The 17414-nt window shown below is 34.7% G+C and overlaps 2 protein-coding genes across 3 annotated transcripts in view; both read right to left on the reverse strand.

The window, feature by feature from the left end:
* Positions 1-17130, reverse strand: part of LOC117103063 (proton-coupled folate transporter-like) — a 26273-nt gene extending 9143 nt beyond the window's left edge. The window contains exon 1 of one of the 2 annotated variants that reach the window (XM_033243538.1): positions 16111-17130. In XM_033243538.1, coding sequence (XP_033099429.1) covers positions 16111-16996 — 886 coding nt within the window. In that variant the 5' untranslated portion in view covers positions 16997-17130. Of the gene's footprint in view, positions 1-4091; positions 5563-16110 lie in introns of those variants that run through there. The other variant, XM_033243536.1, reaches the window with a different exon arrangement.
* LOC117103065 (proton-coupled folate transporter-like) lies at positions 10398-11668 on the reverse strand. The gene has a single exon (XM_033243541.1). It carries the CDS (start codon positions 11423-11425, stop codon positions 10511-10513), a length of 915 nt encoding a protein of 304 aa, XP_033099432.1. The 5' UTR covers positions 11426-11668; the 3' UTR covers positions 10398-10510.
* Positions 17131-17414: the final 284 nt, after the last annotated feature.

The following is a 17414-nucleotide window of genomic DNA, read 5'->3' on the forward strand; positions in this document are numbered from 1 at the left end:
TATGTATATTATATATATATGTGTATATATATATGTATGTATATATATGTATATATATATATATATATATATATATTCCTATATACCGTAAAACCACGAATTTTAAAATTATCATAGAAAATAAACTTATAATTTATAAGGTTACGGTATCTTTAAAACAGAATAAAATAGATAAAATGTTTAGTTAAAAAACAGATTTTTTACCTAGACGTAAATTAATTTAATATGCTGAATCACTATTAATGGTATATACCTATTATATTTCTATAAATTAATCAGAAAATATCTCACTAATCAAACTATCGGAAATAGGCATATTAAAGTATTATTAATTCATTATTAAAGCATTATTCGAGTATTATTATTATTATTATTATTATTATTATTATTATTATTATTATTATTATTATCATAATTACTGTATTATCATTTTATATATTATTTACAACCATAGTGTAACATTAAAAACATAAATTATGTGGATAGAATTATCATAGAAAATAAACTTATAATTTATAACATTACGGTATCTTTTAAAACAGAATAAAATAGATAAAATATTTAGTTAAAATATGGATTTGTATAGACGTAAGTTGATTTAATATGCTGACGCATTATTATCTCATTAATCACACTATCGTTAATAGGCCTATTAAAATATTATTAAATTATTATTAAATCATTATTTAAGTATTATTCGAGCACTGTTATATAATATATGTATTAACTGATAATAGAAAGTCCATGTTGACGGTTGTTGACAGTTGGCGGTTTTTTACATTTATGACCAATAACAATGATATAGGCTAGGCTAGACCTAATCAATTTTTGATACATTAATATCATCTACCGATCAAAACATGCACTTTGCAGTTGTGGATACAGAATTTAGCAATGGGGGGGGGGGGCGCAAAGTAAAGATGGACGACGGCGCCAAAGTAAAGATGGACGACCAGCCAAGGTATGAAGCACAGAAGGCAGGGGCGGATCCAACATGCCAGAAAAGGGGAAGGGGGCGCAATCTGCGAGCGAAGCGAGCAGCCTTAGGCTGGGGGCCAGGGGGCCGCCTAGGGCCCCCGGTGGGGTCCAGGGGCAGAGCCCCTTGGGGGTCCAAGTGGGCGACGAATCCTTGAAGCCCAGCACATCTGAGGAATATGAGGTTGTATTGAGTCGATTTTGACTATCTAGCACGGTAGATTTCAGTAACAAATAAATAAAAAAAAAAAATAGGTGTGTGTCTTTTAAAAGAAATTTTAATATACAGGGTACTTGCAATATGCAACTATGACATGTGTCATGAATTAGTAATAATTCATCTACTCACAGCTGTTGGTGGGACATTAATGTCATCTACCGATCAAAACATGCACTTTGCAGGGCGGATACAGGAATTAGCAAAGGGGGAGGGGGCGCCAAAGAAAAGATGGACGACCAGCCAAGGTATGAAGCACAGAGGGCATTTTTAAAAATGATTTTTTATAAGCATATATTATTGCATCGTCAGAATTTTTTTAAATGACAAACTTTTAAAATGCGCTCGTTTTACTACAGATTTAGAACCTTTTAACTCTTAACGTTTTATCTATAAGCTAAATTTTATATTGTAAGTTATTTTTTTTGTTTTGGTTTGTTTGTTTGTTTTTTTTTTTTTTTTTTGTTTTTTTTTTGTGTTTGTTTTTTTTTTTTTTTTTTTTTTTTTTTTTTTTTTGTGAAAGGGCCTCCACTCGATAATGATTTAGTTAACTCTTGGGAGTGTTCTTGTCTCTTTTGTGTTCTTTGCTGTTTTTGTTATTGTAAATTGAAACGAAATATGAAACTTTACCACAAGCTTTCAATGACTCTCTAAAAGGCGTTGAGCAACACTGTAATTCAAGCATTGCTCAAAATAAGATGTTTCATATTGAACCGAAATCGAATTAAAACATACCCAACCAACATTATTGTTTCTCGTTAATACTTATGCAACCGTATGTCTATTAAACGTATTGTTTAGCTAACTGGAATTAGTTAGAATAACCACTAATTTTTATTATTTATTTTATTTATGGAAAGCATTATTCAGGATAAAATGTACAATACTTAACCCGCCAAAACGTACTGATCTTCCGTATGATCATAATAAAAACAACCATTAAAGATTGAAATTATTAAAATTATTATTAAAATTGACACTAATAAAATAATTAAGTAAATAATTAAACATGTTAAAAAAAAATCAGTCAGGGTCAGTGCGTAGCTCTGCTTTTGGGGCCCTGTTGCTCTTTGAGACTGGGGCCATTTTTGGGTCCCGGTCGCAAATTCTATAGTGGATTATGGATGTGCTAGTTTTTATAAATTATGTTTCAGAGGCAGCGCCAGGAATTCCCCGACAAGGGTTCCAATCTCCCCGACAAGGGGGTCCACGCCCCCCCCCCCTCTCTCTCCGGTCGGGGAAAAAATTAGATCTGTCGGGGAAAAAAATGATCTCGATCGGCCCCACTTACGCCACTCCCCTTTTCGGACATCTCTGGATCCGCTCCTGAGTGCTTTTTAGCTGGTAAAAAAAAGTGAAAATAGTCAGCTGTTTTTTTTTCTTCTGTAGGGGTGGCGGAGGGTCATTCATGAGAATAATTTTCAGGCTAATATTATTTTCGACTTTTCGCTCAAAAGATGGAGATGGGAGGGTGACAGGACAAAAGACGGTTCCTCAAGTCATTTAATCTTATTTTATTCATTCATTCATTAATTCATTAAAACTGCAAATATCCCCGAGCCGCCTGCAAATGACCTGGACCCGCCCCAATGCCTTACCCTCGCGATACATAATCATAGCCACAATAGTAGTGCTGAAGTTTTACTGAGTTGTTGCTCTATCTTATTATTATTATTATTATTATTATTATTATTATTATTATTATTATTATTATTATTATTATTATTACTATTACTATTACTATTATTATTATTATTATTATTATTATTATTATTATTATTATTATTATTATTATTAAGAAAAAGAGTGTAAGTCACCTTTCAGAGTTGAGTTCAGTTTCTGGGAGCTTTCGATGATATCTCGTCATATTCGTCAGCCGTTTGAATCTGGCGGTTAACTGACACGTTAACGCGTTGAAATACTTTCAGCGGTAGCAGAACATTGTAAAATTACTGGACATAACATTAATTGGAATAAAATCAAAGTACTAACTTAAAGAAACTAAAAAAAAATAAATAAAAGAAGCTATAGAAATGAGAACGCCACCTTAAACCGTGATTGCGGACATGAGCTACACCCATATACCATGGACCTATTAATAGCGCCATGCATATACAACAGCCTGCTACGTCATCACACGAACATCAATGCTGACAACTCTGAAAGGTAACATACACTTTTTTCCTTATTATCATGACAGATATAGAGAATAACTTCCATGCGATTATTATTATTATTATTATTACCGTATTATTATTATTATTATTATTATTATTGTTGTTGTTGTTGTTGTTGTTTCAGGAAGATTAAAAGTTTCCGTGGTTCCAAGGCCATAACGATTGCCATTCAAGATTGGAGGCCGATTTTCGATGTTCAGCAAGTGACGTCCAATGACATGGGCCCATGCCTGGCCGCTGCAAGATTCGACTCCAGCAGTGAACAGGAGTACACAATTTACCTTGCAATACTATTATTAGAGGCATAGAGGTATAAAAGATATTTATATATCTACATGTTCGTGGTAAACTGCGCACGACGGTCGTCAGCCGACGAGATTCTATAAAAATCGCAACGTGACGACTCTCGTGCAACGGATCGTTTTTAATGACAATCAGTTCAGACTGCCACCAACAATCGGCAGACGGCGTCGAGTCGTCTAGCGCTCACACAGAGCGTAGTTGGATTCGTCGTGCGACGGTCGTACGTACGACGCAGTGAATGCCCGGCTTAATAATAGGCCTATTGAAAAGAAGATCGCGGAATTCTAATCTAGTAGATAAACTATCGATGTACTAACACGCATCAGGGAGGTGCTATAATGGTACTTTAGTTTACAATAACAATAAAAAGCAACAAAATTATGAGAATTCATTAATGTAGCAAAATATTTTTATCTTACCGAACGCATTTGAGACAGAATAACAGGCCGTGAAGTATCCGGTGCTGCTAGTTGACATATAGAGCGGTGGGCCAATACAGTAGAGTTGCAAAGCATGAAAAATTCCATTTATTAACGTCGAATACGAAACTCGCGAAAGCAACAGCAAAAGTACAATCGTGCGACGGTTATGCTTGTTACTTACGACAACATTAACCATGTCTGATAGGATATCTTTGAACAAAACATTTTGTTGACGATTTGTTTTATCAAGAGATTCTTGCATTAAAAAGATGATGTAAAAGTTTGTAAAAGTCAACGCTGATATTGTGAAAACGAAGGGTTGCAAAAAACCTTTAGCTTCGATCCAAGTAGAGAAAACTATCTGTCCACATCCCACACTTAGGATAGTGACACCGAGAAGAACAGACATTCTAAATGTTAGGCGATCATTTGATAGCAAATCACTAACATACGAAGATGCTCCGGACCTAAATAGGAATGTAGTTCCAGTGAAACCAATCGCTAGGTTTCCAATCAGCAGATACTCTATTGGCAATGCGTATAGGTAAACGAACAGATAATTGACGGCCGTCACCAGATATCCAGAAGTTGATACTACCATAGTTATTTTTCTTCCAACACGATCACTCCGTGTTGAGACGTACAATGTAACGAAGATGGCCGGTAGCGCCTGACAAACAAGAAATATAGTTGTCCAGTCTGCGGTTAGTGTCTGTATCTCGTTTATAATTTTTGTGTCGTTAACAGTAGACGAAATGTTAAATTCAGAATACAACACAAATTCTGTGAATAAAATTCCTTGTACGGAAAGCAAGGAAAAGGCTATGTAAACAGTAAACAGGGGAATATCTACAAGAGCGTAAGGAGACTGTAAGCAATCCATGACCTTAGCTTTACGAAACGGATATAAATTGGAAATGCGCGATCTTAGTATAATTGTTATTTGTTTACTACCAGCATCAATACTATAATACTAGCATAATTTGTACCATTATTTAAATAATCAAAAACGTGTTATGTCAGTTTATGTAATATTTCCATGAGTGACCCGTCATAGGTTCAAGTTTAAGTCAATTTTTTTATATAGATAACGTGAACTTTCTGGAAGCCAATTTGCAAATGACAGTTGTCTATGTGAAGTTGCTTGGAGTAATGACTCAACAGTTAATATATCAAATAAAATCAAATCCATTTTTATTCATTTTATCATAAAAGAAAAAATTCAAGAAATATGAGTATTAAAAGGGTTAAACAATAATACTACTTAAATTAACAAATATTATATAAAAAGTTAATTTAAATCTAAACAATACTTGGATCTTAGTTTGTAAAAATCAATGTTTCCACATTGCACTTACTTAGTTCCGAGAACTACCGTAGTAATAACTAACCTCAGAAATACCGGGTTGGTGTCCGGCGGGGGATAGTTTTTACCATATTGTAGTTAAGTTGTAGTTAAGCATAACCTTGAGCTGTAATTCCTGGCCCCGAAACCTTGACTCAGAAGTAGGCCTACCAGGTTGGTGTCCGGCGGGGGATAGTTTTCCACCAAAGTTTTAACTGTTGTTTATTTTGTTGTACTGTGATGGTTACTTTTGTTGTTGTTATTGTAATATGTGTTTGCAGGACCATATTGTAAAACAGCGGTAAGATCTCGCCTGTATATGTTATCCTGCCTAAAGATGTTTTAAATTAAAAAAAATAAAAAATAAATAAAGTAATGTAAGTCATTTGTTAGGGGCGTGTTGTTATGGGGCGAATTTGTTATGGGGCGTGTTGTTATGGGGCGAATTTGTTATGGGGCGAGTTTTATGGGAGCGGGTTTGTAAGGGGGAGGATCGCCTGTGTAGTGGGTGATGTTTACATAGTCAAGGGGCGAGTTTGTTAGTGGGACAGTTTGTAGGCCCCCCACTCACCACCCCAAACAAATTACCAAAGGTGCACATTTTCCAGGGTAGAAAATTCAAAACTCACTTTCACATATTCCAGAAATTCATCCACCAATCAGAGAAGTCTTCAACTATGACTGCCTCTAAATCGTTATAAGCAACGAAATTTAACTGTATTTATTGCTGCGAAGCAGCCAATTCATATTCTTGACAGCAATTTGACCTCTGAAAGGTCATTGTTTGTCAAAAAATTATCACCTAAGACAACTGAAAGCGGAGTTTCCTTCTTTCGTTCTGCCGGGTAAAATCAATTACTTTAGGCGACGTTTGTAGACTAACCTACTCGTACCAACGTCGGCATGTCGCGACGCTGGAGTACTATTCAGCGTTTTTACTATAGACTCCACACCATACATCAAGTATTAAACTCATCATTCAACTGTGATACTGCAATATCTGAAATGAAAATCAACAAGAACTTAATTATGTAGCCTATTTCAACGTGCTAATTATTACATTTAGGCGACGCTTGTTGTAGACTGGCATAGTGTTTTCGGAAATAAATACCATTTTATACACATGCGCAGATCGATTCGCCAGCAGCGAGTCATCGCCAACAGCAGCAGCAGCAGCGAGTCGCCAGCAGCAGCAGCGAGTCGCCAGCAGAGAGATGTCACTGCAGCATTATTGTACACGGCACCAACGCTGTTCTAATATAGACAATGGGTCGTGCTCATATTATTTGTTATATTTTTATTATTCATTATTTTCACTTGACTCGCATAAATAATTTTGTTCGAAGAACATTTTATGCAGTTGTACTTCGCAGCACTTCACTTGCAATTTGCAATTTCTAGTATAAGCGTTTAGAGGAATACAGTATGAGTTTTTTAAACCGCCGCTTGCTAGTCAATGATTCACCGCGTACAAACTCACCTTCCTTCTAAGTTTCACTAAAATCATCTTTATAGTCCAGTCAATCGGTGGATTTACCCAGAACTAATTGCAACTATAGTATCCTGTAGGCCTACTATATACTCTAGTCTATGATAAGTTGATTGGAATAATGACTCAAAAATGAATATCAAGTAAAATCGATCCTTATTCATTTTATCGTTAAAAAAAAAACTAAAAAAAAAAACCAAAAAAACTAAGGCATATTAATAGCGTTAAAATAAAAATCCTAATTAATTAACAATATTAATAATACTATATATTAAATTTTAACTTAAGCAATACTTGGATCTTAATTTTCCTATTTCTAGTCAATTGCAGCAAAACTGAAATAATAATAGTCCATTCATTTTATTGTAAAAAAAATTATTTACAAATTAATATTATGTCGTCTATATGTTAAGTTTATTGGAATAATGAATCAAAAATGAATATTAAGTCAAATCGATCCTTATTCATTTTATCGTAAAAAGAAAAAAAAAATCAACTAATGCATAATTATTAATAGCGTCAAAATAAAAATCCTATTTAAATTAACAATATTGATAATACTATAGGCCTATATTAAATTTTAACCTTAACAATACTTGGATGTTAATTTTATAATTTCTAGTCAATGACAGCAGCAAAATTGAAATAATATTAGTCTATTCATCTATTCAAGAGAAAAAGTATTTATAATTAATATACATGGAATATGGAAGCATTAAATATTATAAACCTATTTAAATTAACAGAGCATAATCAATCAACCAAAGATGTATTTAATCATGTTTATATAATTCTTAAAATAATCTCATTCTTATTTTAATTTGAAGTACGGTAACAAAGAGAAAAAAAATCTCCATTTAAATAACAAAAATAGAATATAAGAGGTCATAATTGGGATAAAATCTATAAATAGGAATTACTCAACACTAAATACTTAAATAAATAAACTTTATTTTTCAAACATTCATATACAAGATACACATACAATGAAAAAAGAACAAGAAGCAGTTTAATTTTCCAATTAACCATATGGCCTGAAAGAAACAATAAATATACTGTCGAAAAAGAAATTAAAAATATAAATAAACATTCCTTAATTTTATTTTTAAACATAGGCAAAGAACTGAATGCTTAATGTTAACATCTACAGTTCATAGATTCTGATCTGACAGCAATAAATAAATTTTTTGAGTTACCAGAAACGATATAACTCCGATGGGTTCGTATTAATTATTAAATCAACAGTACGGTCCGTTTAGAATTTTAAGCATACATATATTTTTAAGCATATTATAATAATTAAGTTTTCATTAAATTATTAATGCATGGAAGTAGCGTTTAACAATATCGATTTTTAAGGAGTTAAGCTGTCAACGTTATGGTCTAGATGGGGCTACGATTGGTGTAATTTTATAAGTAGACTTACAGCACGTTTTATTATTATTTAATAAGACGAATAATTACAACTCTGGATAGGCTAAAACAATTAACAATTGACTAATAGGGCCAGGAAATGCATGCTTGTCTCCCATACGTGTTATCCTACAAGCACGTACGGTACGTTTACGCAGCCGTTTCTTGCAGTGGCGTAGCTAGAATATTTCTGTAGTTTGGTGGTGTGGGGGGGGGGTGGGTCCGTGATACTATGTGGGGGACAAGTGTTCTGATCGAAACTAGGAACCAAATGCTGGGGGCCAGGGCCGCGAAGGGCCCCCAGTGAGGGTCAAAGGACGAGGCCCCTGGAAAAAGGTTACAATATGGCTATATAAATGGCTATCTTGCGTGACCTTCAGCCCGTTTTCTCTCAAATAATGTATAAATCAAGTGAAATTTCTATGGAATTAAAAAATCAAAATGAATATCATATTGTTTTATAGCAGTTTATTCATTATACAGAACATTTTAAATCATGATGAAACTATTGTATTTTGTATCTTAATACGAATTACAGTTAAATTTTTGAAAAATGAATAACCGGGAACGGGATTGTACTTCAGCCATTGGGCTGCACCAAGAAAAACGTGTAGAGAATACTGTGTATACATGCCTGTGATTGCCAATACGTATAGGCCTACTGTACTTTAAACTAAAACTACACAATAAAAATTAAACATTCATTTTTATAAGAACACCAGCGAAGCGAACATTTATCGGTGGAATGGAAGTCGCCCGTAGTTTTGCAAGTCAGAACTACGAACTGGTTGAGCTGAATTCGAGCAATCATCGCCGTAGAAATGTCAATGAGCCTTATTATATCCACCTCGGGTTGGGGGAAGTGGGGGAGGGTGGGCCAGCCTAAAATCTGGGGCCCTTCCCCCCTTGACAACAATATCCAAGGGGCGGGGCTTAGCAGAGGTTTCCATTATGTTGATTTGTCCACATTCAACTTTTTTGATGACAGTTTGATCATTCTATTTTCTCTATGGTTTGATTAAATACATTACTACGGATTCCTCCAGTGACTGAACCTAAGTTATTCTCTCTCATTCGCTAATTATTTTTTCCGTTTTCAACTCAAATTATTGACATAAACAAGCCCCCAGCATTTTAAACTAATCTACATACGGTATTCAATTTCTATTCTCTTGCATAATATTATTGCACTTGTAGGTTTATGTCAATATTTACATAATTTATAATTATTGTGGTTATTCTGGGAGATTATATTACATAGGTTTCTCAATGGTAATACTATTGAATTGAACTTTCGACGAAACCGTATGGCTATTTAAGCTTATGGTTTATTTAATGCAAGTTAGGCAATAGCGTCTTCCGTCAAAAAAGTGACACACCTGCCCCTTAAATACGACAAGTATAAGAACGATTTTCCTGCTTGAAATGTTTATGCTGAATTTTGGCAACGCTGTAAGAAACTTTAACTTATGACTGGTTTTCCAAACTTGATTATTTAACGTATTCTTGAGGAAGACCCACCATCTTCAACGCATTTCTGTTATGGTATGACACATAATATATAAATAATAGCCTACAGGTACTGGAATTGGTTTACGACTGGTGTAAAAATAGCCATCGAGTTATTTACATTGCGGTCACAGGATTAAAATAATAAAAAGGCATAATATACAGTACTGTAGGTTAGAAATGTGGAAAGTAAAACATTAAATAAATGACTTTAAATTACTTACAAGCCACGACAGTGGTGTAAGTTTTACTGATATTATTGTTCCTGTATTTAATCTTGTTATTAATATGTATTTTATTGCTTCTGGGAGATTAAAATTTTCCGTGGTTCCGAGGCCATAACAATTGCCATTAATATTTAGTAGGCCTACTTTCATTGTTCAACAAGTGACGTCCGACGACATAGGCCCACCTTGTCCGGCAGATATGGGAAGAGGTCTCTGACTATAGTGAACACAGGAGTACACAGTTTACCTTGCAAATAATTTTTTATTCGATGTATGGAAAGAGGATCTCGGGTTTTAATCTACTAGCTAAACCATCGATGTCCTATTCTAACATGCACTAGGGCGGACGTGCTATATGACACTACCCTGTACGTATGAATACAAAGATTACAATAACAATATAAAGCAACATAGTCAAAATAATGAGAATTGATTAAGTGTAGAAAAAAAAATTTACTTTACCGAACGCATTTGAGACAGAGTAACCGGCTGTGAAGTATCCGGTGCTGTTAGTTGACATATAGAGCGGTGGGCCAATACAGTAGAGTTGCAAAGCATGAAAAATTCCATTTATTAGCGTCGAATACGAAACTCGAGAAAGTAACAGCAAATGTACGATCTTGCGACGGTTATTCTTGTTACTTACGACAACATTAACCATGTCTGATAGGATATCTTTGAACAAAACATTCTGTTGAAGATTTGATTTATCAAGAGATTCTTGCATTAAAAAGATGATGTAAAAGATCGTAAAAGTCAACGCTGATATTGTGAAAACGAAGGGTTGCAAAAAACCTGTAGCTTCGATCCAAGTAGAGAAAACTATCTGTCCACATCCCACACTTAGGAGAGTGACACCGAGAAGAACAGACATTCTAAATGTTAGGCGATCATTTGATAGCAAATCACTAACATACGAAGATGCTCCGGACCTAAATAGGAATGTAGTTCCAGTAAAACCTATTGCTAGGTTTCCAATCAGTAGATATTCTATTGGCAATGTGTATACGTAAACGAACAGATAATTGATGGCCGTCACTAGATATCCAGAAGTTGATAATACAATAGTTATTTTTCTTCCAACACGATCACTCCGTGTTAAGAAGTACAATGTTGCGAAGATGGCCGGTAGCGCCTGACAAACAAGGAATATAGTTGTCCAGTCCGCCGTTAGCATCTGTATCTCGTTTATTATTTTTGTGTCGTTAACAGTAGACGAAATGTTAAATTCAGAATACAACACAAATTCTGTGAATAAAATTCCTTGTACAGAAAGCAAGGAATAGGCTAGGTAAATAGTAAATAGGGGAATATCTACAAGAGCATAGGGAGACTGTAAGCAATCCATGACTTTAGCTTTCCGCAGCTGATCTAAATTGGAAATTCGAGATCTCTGTATAATTATTTATTTAATAAGTTACTACCAGCATTAATGCGTGATTCTAGCATAATTTAAAAAAAATATTTAAATAATCAAAACGTTTTATGTTATGTTTATGTAATATTTCCATGAGTGACCCATCATAAGTTCAAGTTTAAGTCAAGTATTTATATAGGTTTCGTGAACCTTTCTAGAAACCGACTTGCAGAATTTGCAATCAATGACAGTCGTCTATACTATAGCTTCTCAAACTATGGGTCGCGACCCAAATTTTGGTCGCCAAAACATTTCTGAGGGTCGCGAAACTGTTCCTGACTAAAAAATGCAGACTTTGATAACGCTTTCGAAACATATTGTTTCAAATACTTCAACATACCAGTCCTACAAAGGATTCAATAATTAAGCGATACCGTACACCTGACGTGCGCACACGCCAACGAAGACCATGTAGGTGTTGACGGCATTCAAGAATACCGTGTGAATGTTGACATCAAATGACACTGTGTGAATGTTGACATCAAAGGTTGATGCCGTGTTGATTTTTATCACTTTTTCGCACTTTTTCAATTCCACCAGATATATTCACGCATTCAGATGTTTTCTTGATTCATGAAAAAGTTATTTATTCGAGATGGCGCCTCTTCGTGTATACAAGATCTTGGCTTTACAACTTCTAATTTAGGGAAGCCAAATGCGTTATTTGTCTATAAGAATTGTCACTTGAAAGCAGCAGATTAAACACCGGGCACTTGCTGGCAAAATTCTAGACTTGCCACAAGTCTCTAATTATAGGTTTTCCTAGTATTAGTTAATTTTGGAGAGCGCCACCAGCGACGGTATATATCGAGAAACTTTTATGCGAATTAGAAAAAGTATACTATGAAACGCCAAGCAAATAGGTAATATGGAACGCCATTGGTGTCAAAATAGATTTAAAGACAAAGATTTGGGACTGGAACCCAGTCTAGCAAAAGTCGAGTGTTTTTTATTTAAGTGAAAAGGGAAGGATTGGGAAGAGAACAGACATCGTTTAGTAGTAGTTTCTTTCGACCAGACAAGGTAAAATTAAAGGCTAGTTATTTGGCATTCATGAAGCTTACAAAAGCCAAGAAACGGTTTACAATTGGAGAAGATCTTGTTTTGCCTGCGGCGATCGTTATTTGTCGTGAAGTATGTAAATAACGTCTTATACATAAATCAATTTATAATGTAGTATTTTACCGGTAGTATTTTAGATTATAATAATATTATTTTGTACATTTTGTACAAATCAATTGATAAATTTGAATTTTATTTATAGGTTCTCGGGGAAGCAGCTGCATCTATAGAATACAGGAGGTCTCACTTTCAAATGATACCGTCTTGAGAAGATGCTATGTTTCAGTGAAATAATTGTGGCTGTGGAGGGGTAAGGCTTTAAAGCGACTCTTGGAGTTACGTGAAGAGGTTAGAGATGTTTTTGGTTGAGCGCAGGTCAGCCTTCGCCGAACATTTCGATGATGCTAACTTTGTAACTCCTTGGCTACATGGCTGATATATTCAATTCGTTGAAAGCTTAAATATACGTCGATGCAAGGATTGTAATAATTCTGTATTTCACACTTCTGACAAAATCGAGGGGTACAGAAAAGTTGTTGCTTTGGAAGTAGCGTTTAACAATATCGATTTTTAAGGGGTAAAGCTGTTTATGTTGTTATCTAGATGGGGCTACGATTGGTTTAAAAAATAATATAATAATAATATGTCGTTCTTATATTGCGCTTAATTCCTTAACAAAGCCTCTAAGCGCTTCACATTATTACCCCGGTCATTGGATCAAACACATATATGGAACACATTGAACATTAAATGAAATTATTAAATTAAATTATATCTCCATAATATTGCGGCTAAATTTATTCAATATACAGCACATTTTTCTTATTATTCAATATAACGGATAATTACAGCTCTGGATAGGCTAAAACAATTAGCAATTGACTAATGAAAATAGGGCCAAGAAATGCGCGCTTGTCCCAATACGTGTTATCCTACAAACACGTGTGTTTACGAACTGCCGTTTCTTGGGACGTTGGCAGCAATATCCAAAGGCCAGGGCTTAGCAGAAGTGTCCATTGTTTTGACTCGTCCACATTAAACTTTCTTGATGACAGTTTGACAAAATACATTGCAACGGATTCTTTCAGTGACTGAACCTAAGTTATTCTCTCTCATTCGCTTATTATTTTTTTTTTCGTTTTCAGCCTAAATGATTGATATAAAGAATCCCCAGAATTTTAAACTAATCTACGTATTATACAATTTCCATTTTCTTGCATAAACATTAGTATTAGGGCAAAAAAAAAAAAGATTGATATAAAGAATCCTCTAGAATTTTAAACTAATACTTATTCAATTTCCCTTTTCTTGCATAAACATTAGTATTAGGCCAAAAAAAAAATTGTGTTGGCCACGTTTTGGGAAAATGCAAAAATAATTGGGTAGGTCGACCCATAATTTCGTAAAAAATGTGTCAGTCGGGCGTGGCCTACACAATGATTTGTTTGTGGCCTTGCACTTGAAGGCTTATGTGAATATTTAAGTAGGCCTAATGTATAATTCATTGTGTTTTTTCTCGGGGATTGTATTACATTGGTTGCTCAATGGCAATAATGTTATTGAATTGAACTGATGACGACACCGTGTGGCTATTTAACCTTATGGTTTATTTAATGTATTTTAGGCCTAGCGCCTTCAGTTAAAAAAGTGACACATGCCCCTTAAATACGACAAGTTAAGAACGAGTTTTCTACCTCAAAAGTTGTACTGAATTTTTGCAACGCCGAAAGAACCACAGTAAGAATGACACAGATGAAGGCAAACCAGTCTATTTTCTAATAGACACTATAAAAAAAATTATATCTTCTCTTTATTATGCTTTAGAAAATGGTATAGAATTGTGTACTTAAAAAGCGGGTCCACTTTTAGATTGCCATGTCTTGTTTACAAGATTCGGCTACGGCACTGGTGATGGGCCAAAATGACCGTAATTTACCAAGCCACTATAGTGGAGTAAGTTTAACTGATGTTATTGTTCTTCTATTTAATCTTGGTATTAATATGAATTTTATTGTTTCTGAAAGAATCAACGTTTCCGTGGTTGCGAGATCATTAACAATTGCCATTGATAATAGTAGGCCCACTTTCATTATTCAATTCAATTCAATTTATTTCATTTTATTCAGGCTATCATAAGTAAATATCAGAGAAATGTGCTTTGAAGCTAAGCGATCAAACATAAATAGTTAAAAACAGTTAAAGAAGACTTGAAATTTTAAAATGTTTCAAACAGAACAGTAAAAAACCTTAAAACGATATATTAAGACATTAAAATACAGTAAAACGTACATTAAGGGATTATATTAAAACAATATAATATACTATAAAAACATTAAAAGACAATAAAAAGTATTAAGTTATGTTATTAAAACACTGTACGATGATAAAAGACAAAGAGGAGAAAATGCATTAATTAATAGTATGAAATTATTGCATCAACAAGTGACGTCCGACGACATGGACCCATGATTGTTCGACAGATATGGGAAAAGATTGCTGACTCCAGTGAACAGGAGCACCGTACACAAATTACCTTTCAAACAATTTGTTATTCGAGGCATGGAGGTATAAAACGTATTTTATACCGCCATATGTTCGAGGTGAAAAGAGGATCTCGGGGTTTTAATCTGGTAGCTAAACCATCGATGTCCTATTCCCCTGGTTCTTAATGAATTTGTTTGAAGGGCCAAATTAAAAATATATATATATATATATCTGACGTGCCAAAGATAATCTCAGCCGAGTTGAAAGCAATCGTTATACATCTGGGTAAAACGGTTTCTGCTAAGATAAGTCTATTTCAAAGTTCCTTTTTCCGCAATTTGGAACTATAGGGTCTACTTTTACTAGGATTACACTAGCAATCATGACCCAAATTGGATCGCGGGAAATTTCTGTGTGGACGTCGTGTCATAGTCACAGTCGCCAGTCAAAATACAAAAAAATGTATTTTTATGAGCATTGTCTGTTGATACCAAATTTGTATTACCATTATAAAGAATGCTTTTAACGAATCGAAAGCGCCGCGGCGCCTAATCGAGGGTAATTATATCCCTGTGTTTAATGAAACGCTTTGAGAAGCAAGGTTTTAAATACAATGTATACACAGTGTTAAGATGAACTTCAATACTTGGAACATCTATTATACTTTCATATTACCGTAAATCCTCGAATAAGCACCGCTCCCGATTTTTTCGCTAAGCGCCGCGGCGCCTAATTGAGAGTATTGTATTACCCTGTGTTTAATGAAATACTTGGAGAAACAGGTTTTTAAATACAATGTACTGTATTGAGTAAAATGAATAAATAACACAATGAAGACACAGGTATTTCTTTATAAACGTTTATTTACGATGACGTTGGACCTACAGTATGATAGGCCTACCGTACTACGGGAATACGTACCGTAAGATAGGCCTGTCTATTCTAACACGCATCACAGAAGTGCAGGCATGCCCCTGCACGGATGAACACATCGTTTACAATAACAATATAAACTTACAGTTAAACATAATGAGAATTGATTTAGTGTAGAGAAATCTTTTTCAGCTTACCGAAAGCATTTGAGACACAGTAACAGGCCGTGAAGTATCCGCTGCTGCTAGTTGACATATAGAGCGGTGGGCCAATACAGTAGAGTTGCAAAGCATGGTAAATTCCATTTATCAGCGTCGAATACGAAACTCGCGAAAGCAACCACAAAAGTAGAAGAGTGCGACGGTTATTTTTGTTACTTAGGACAACATTAACCATATCTGATAGGATATCTTTGAACAAAACATTCCGTTGAAGATTTGATTTATCAAGAGATTCTTGCATTAAAAACATGATGTAAAAGATCGTAAAAGTCAACGTCGCTGTTATGAAAATAAAGGGTTGCAAAAAACCTGTAGCGTCGATCCAAGTAGAGAAAACTAGCTGTCCACATCCCACACTGAGGAGAGTGACACCGAGAAGAACAGACATTCTAAATGTTAGGTGATCATTTGATAGCAAATCACTAACATACGAAGATGCTCCGGACCTAAATAGGAATGTAGTTCCAGTAAAACCTATTGCTAGGTTTCCAATCAGCAGATACTCTATTGGTAATGTGTATAGGTAAACGAATAGATAATTGACGGCCGTCACTAGATATCCGGAAGTTGATAATACCATTGTTATTTTTCTTCCAACACGATCACTCCGTGTTGAGGCGTACAATGTTGCGAAGATGGCCGGTAGTGCTTGACAAACAAGAAATATAGTTGTCCAGTCCGCCGTTAGTATCTGTATCTCGTTTATCATTTTTGTGTCGTTAACAATAGACGAAATGTTAAATTCAGAATACAATATAAATTCTGTGAATAAAACTCCTTGTACAGAAAGCACGGAAAAGGCTAGGTAAACAGTAAAAAGGGGAATATCTACAACAGCGTAGGGAGACTGTAAGCAATCCATGGCTTTAGCTTTCCGATTGGAAATGGTTAGAAAATAGAAAGAAAACAGTTTCAGGCTCCCCAATGTTGGGGTACTCAACCGTGAAGATTTATAATAGCCTCTAGGCTTTAAATCTTGATGACCTTGTACACTTTCTTTTTTCTTGATTGTGTTTGAAGTTTAGTAATACTGAACTGTTTAATCAGCTTTTATCTGAAGTTATTCAAATAGAAAATTTAAACAATGAAATTTACCCTTCCATTATAATAATTGGTGATTTTAATGGTCACATTGGTCAAGAAATAAGTAATGGTGACCTTGATACTAACTACAATGGTAGAGGCCTTCTAAACTTCAGAGATGATTCAAATATGACAATCTTAAATTGCACTATATTTTGTGAGGGGACGGTTACTTGGTGCAGAGGTTTACAGAAAAA

Source organism: Anneissia japonica, unplaced genomic scaffold (genome assembly GCF_011630105.1).
Source record: "Anneissia japonica isolate Jap-2015-1 unplaced genomic scaffold, ASM1163010v1 scaffold284975_len822289_cov185, whole genome shotgun sequence".
In the NCBI taxonomy this organism is placed as follows: domain Eukaryota; kingdom Metazoa; phylum Echinodermata; class Crinoidea; order Comatulida; family Comatulidae; genus Anneissia; species Anneissia japonica.

What these genes read in the sequence shown, in the direction of transcription:
- LOC117103065 (XM_033243541.1), bottom strand. Translation starts at nt 11,425, where the DNA reads ATGGATTGCTTACAGTCTCCCTATGCTCTTGTAGATATTCCCCTATTT.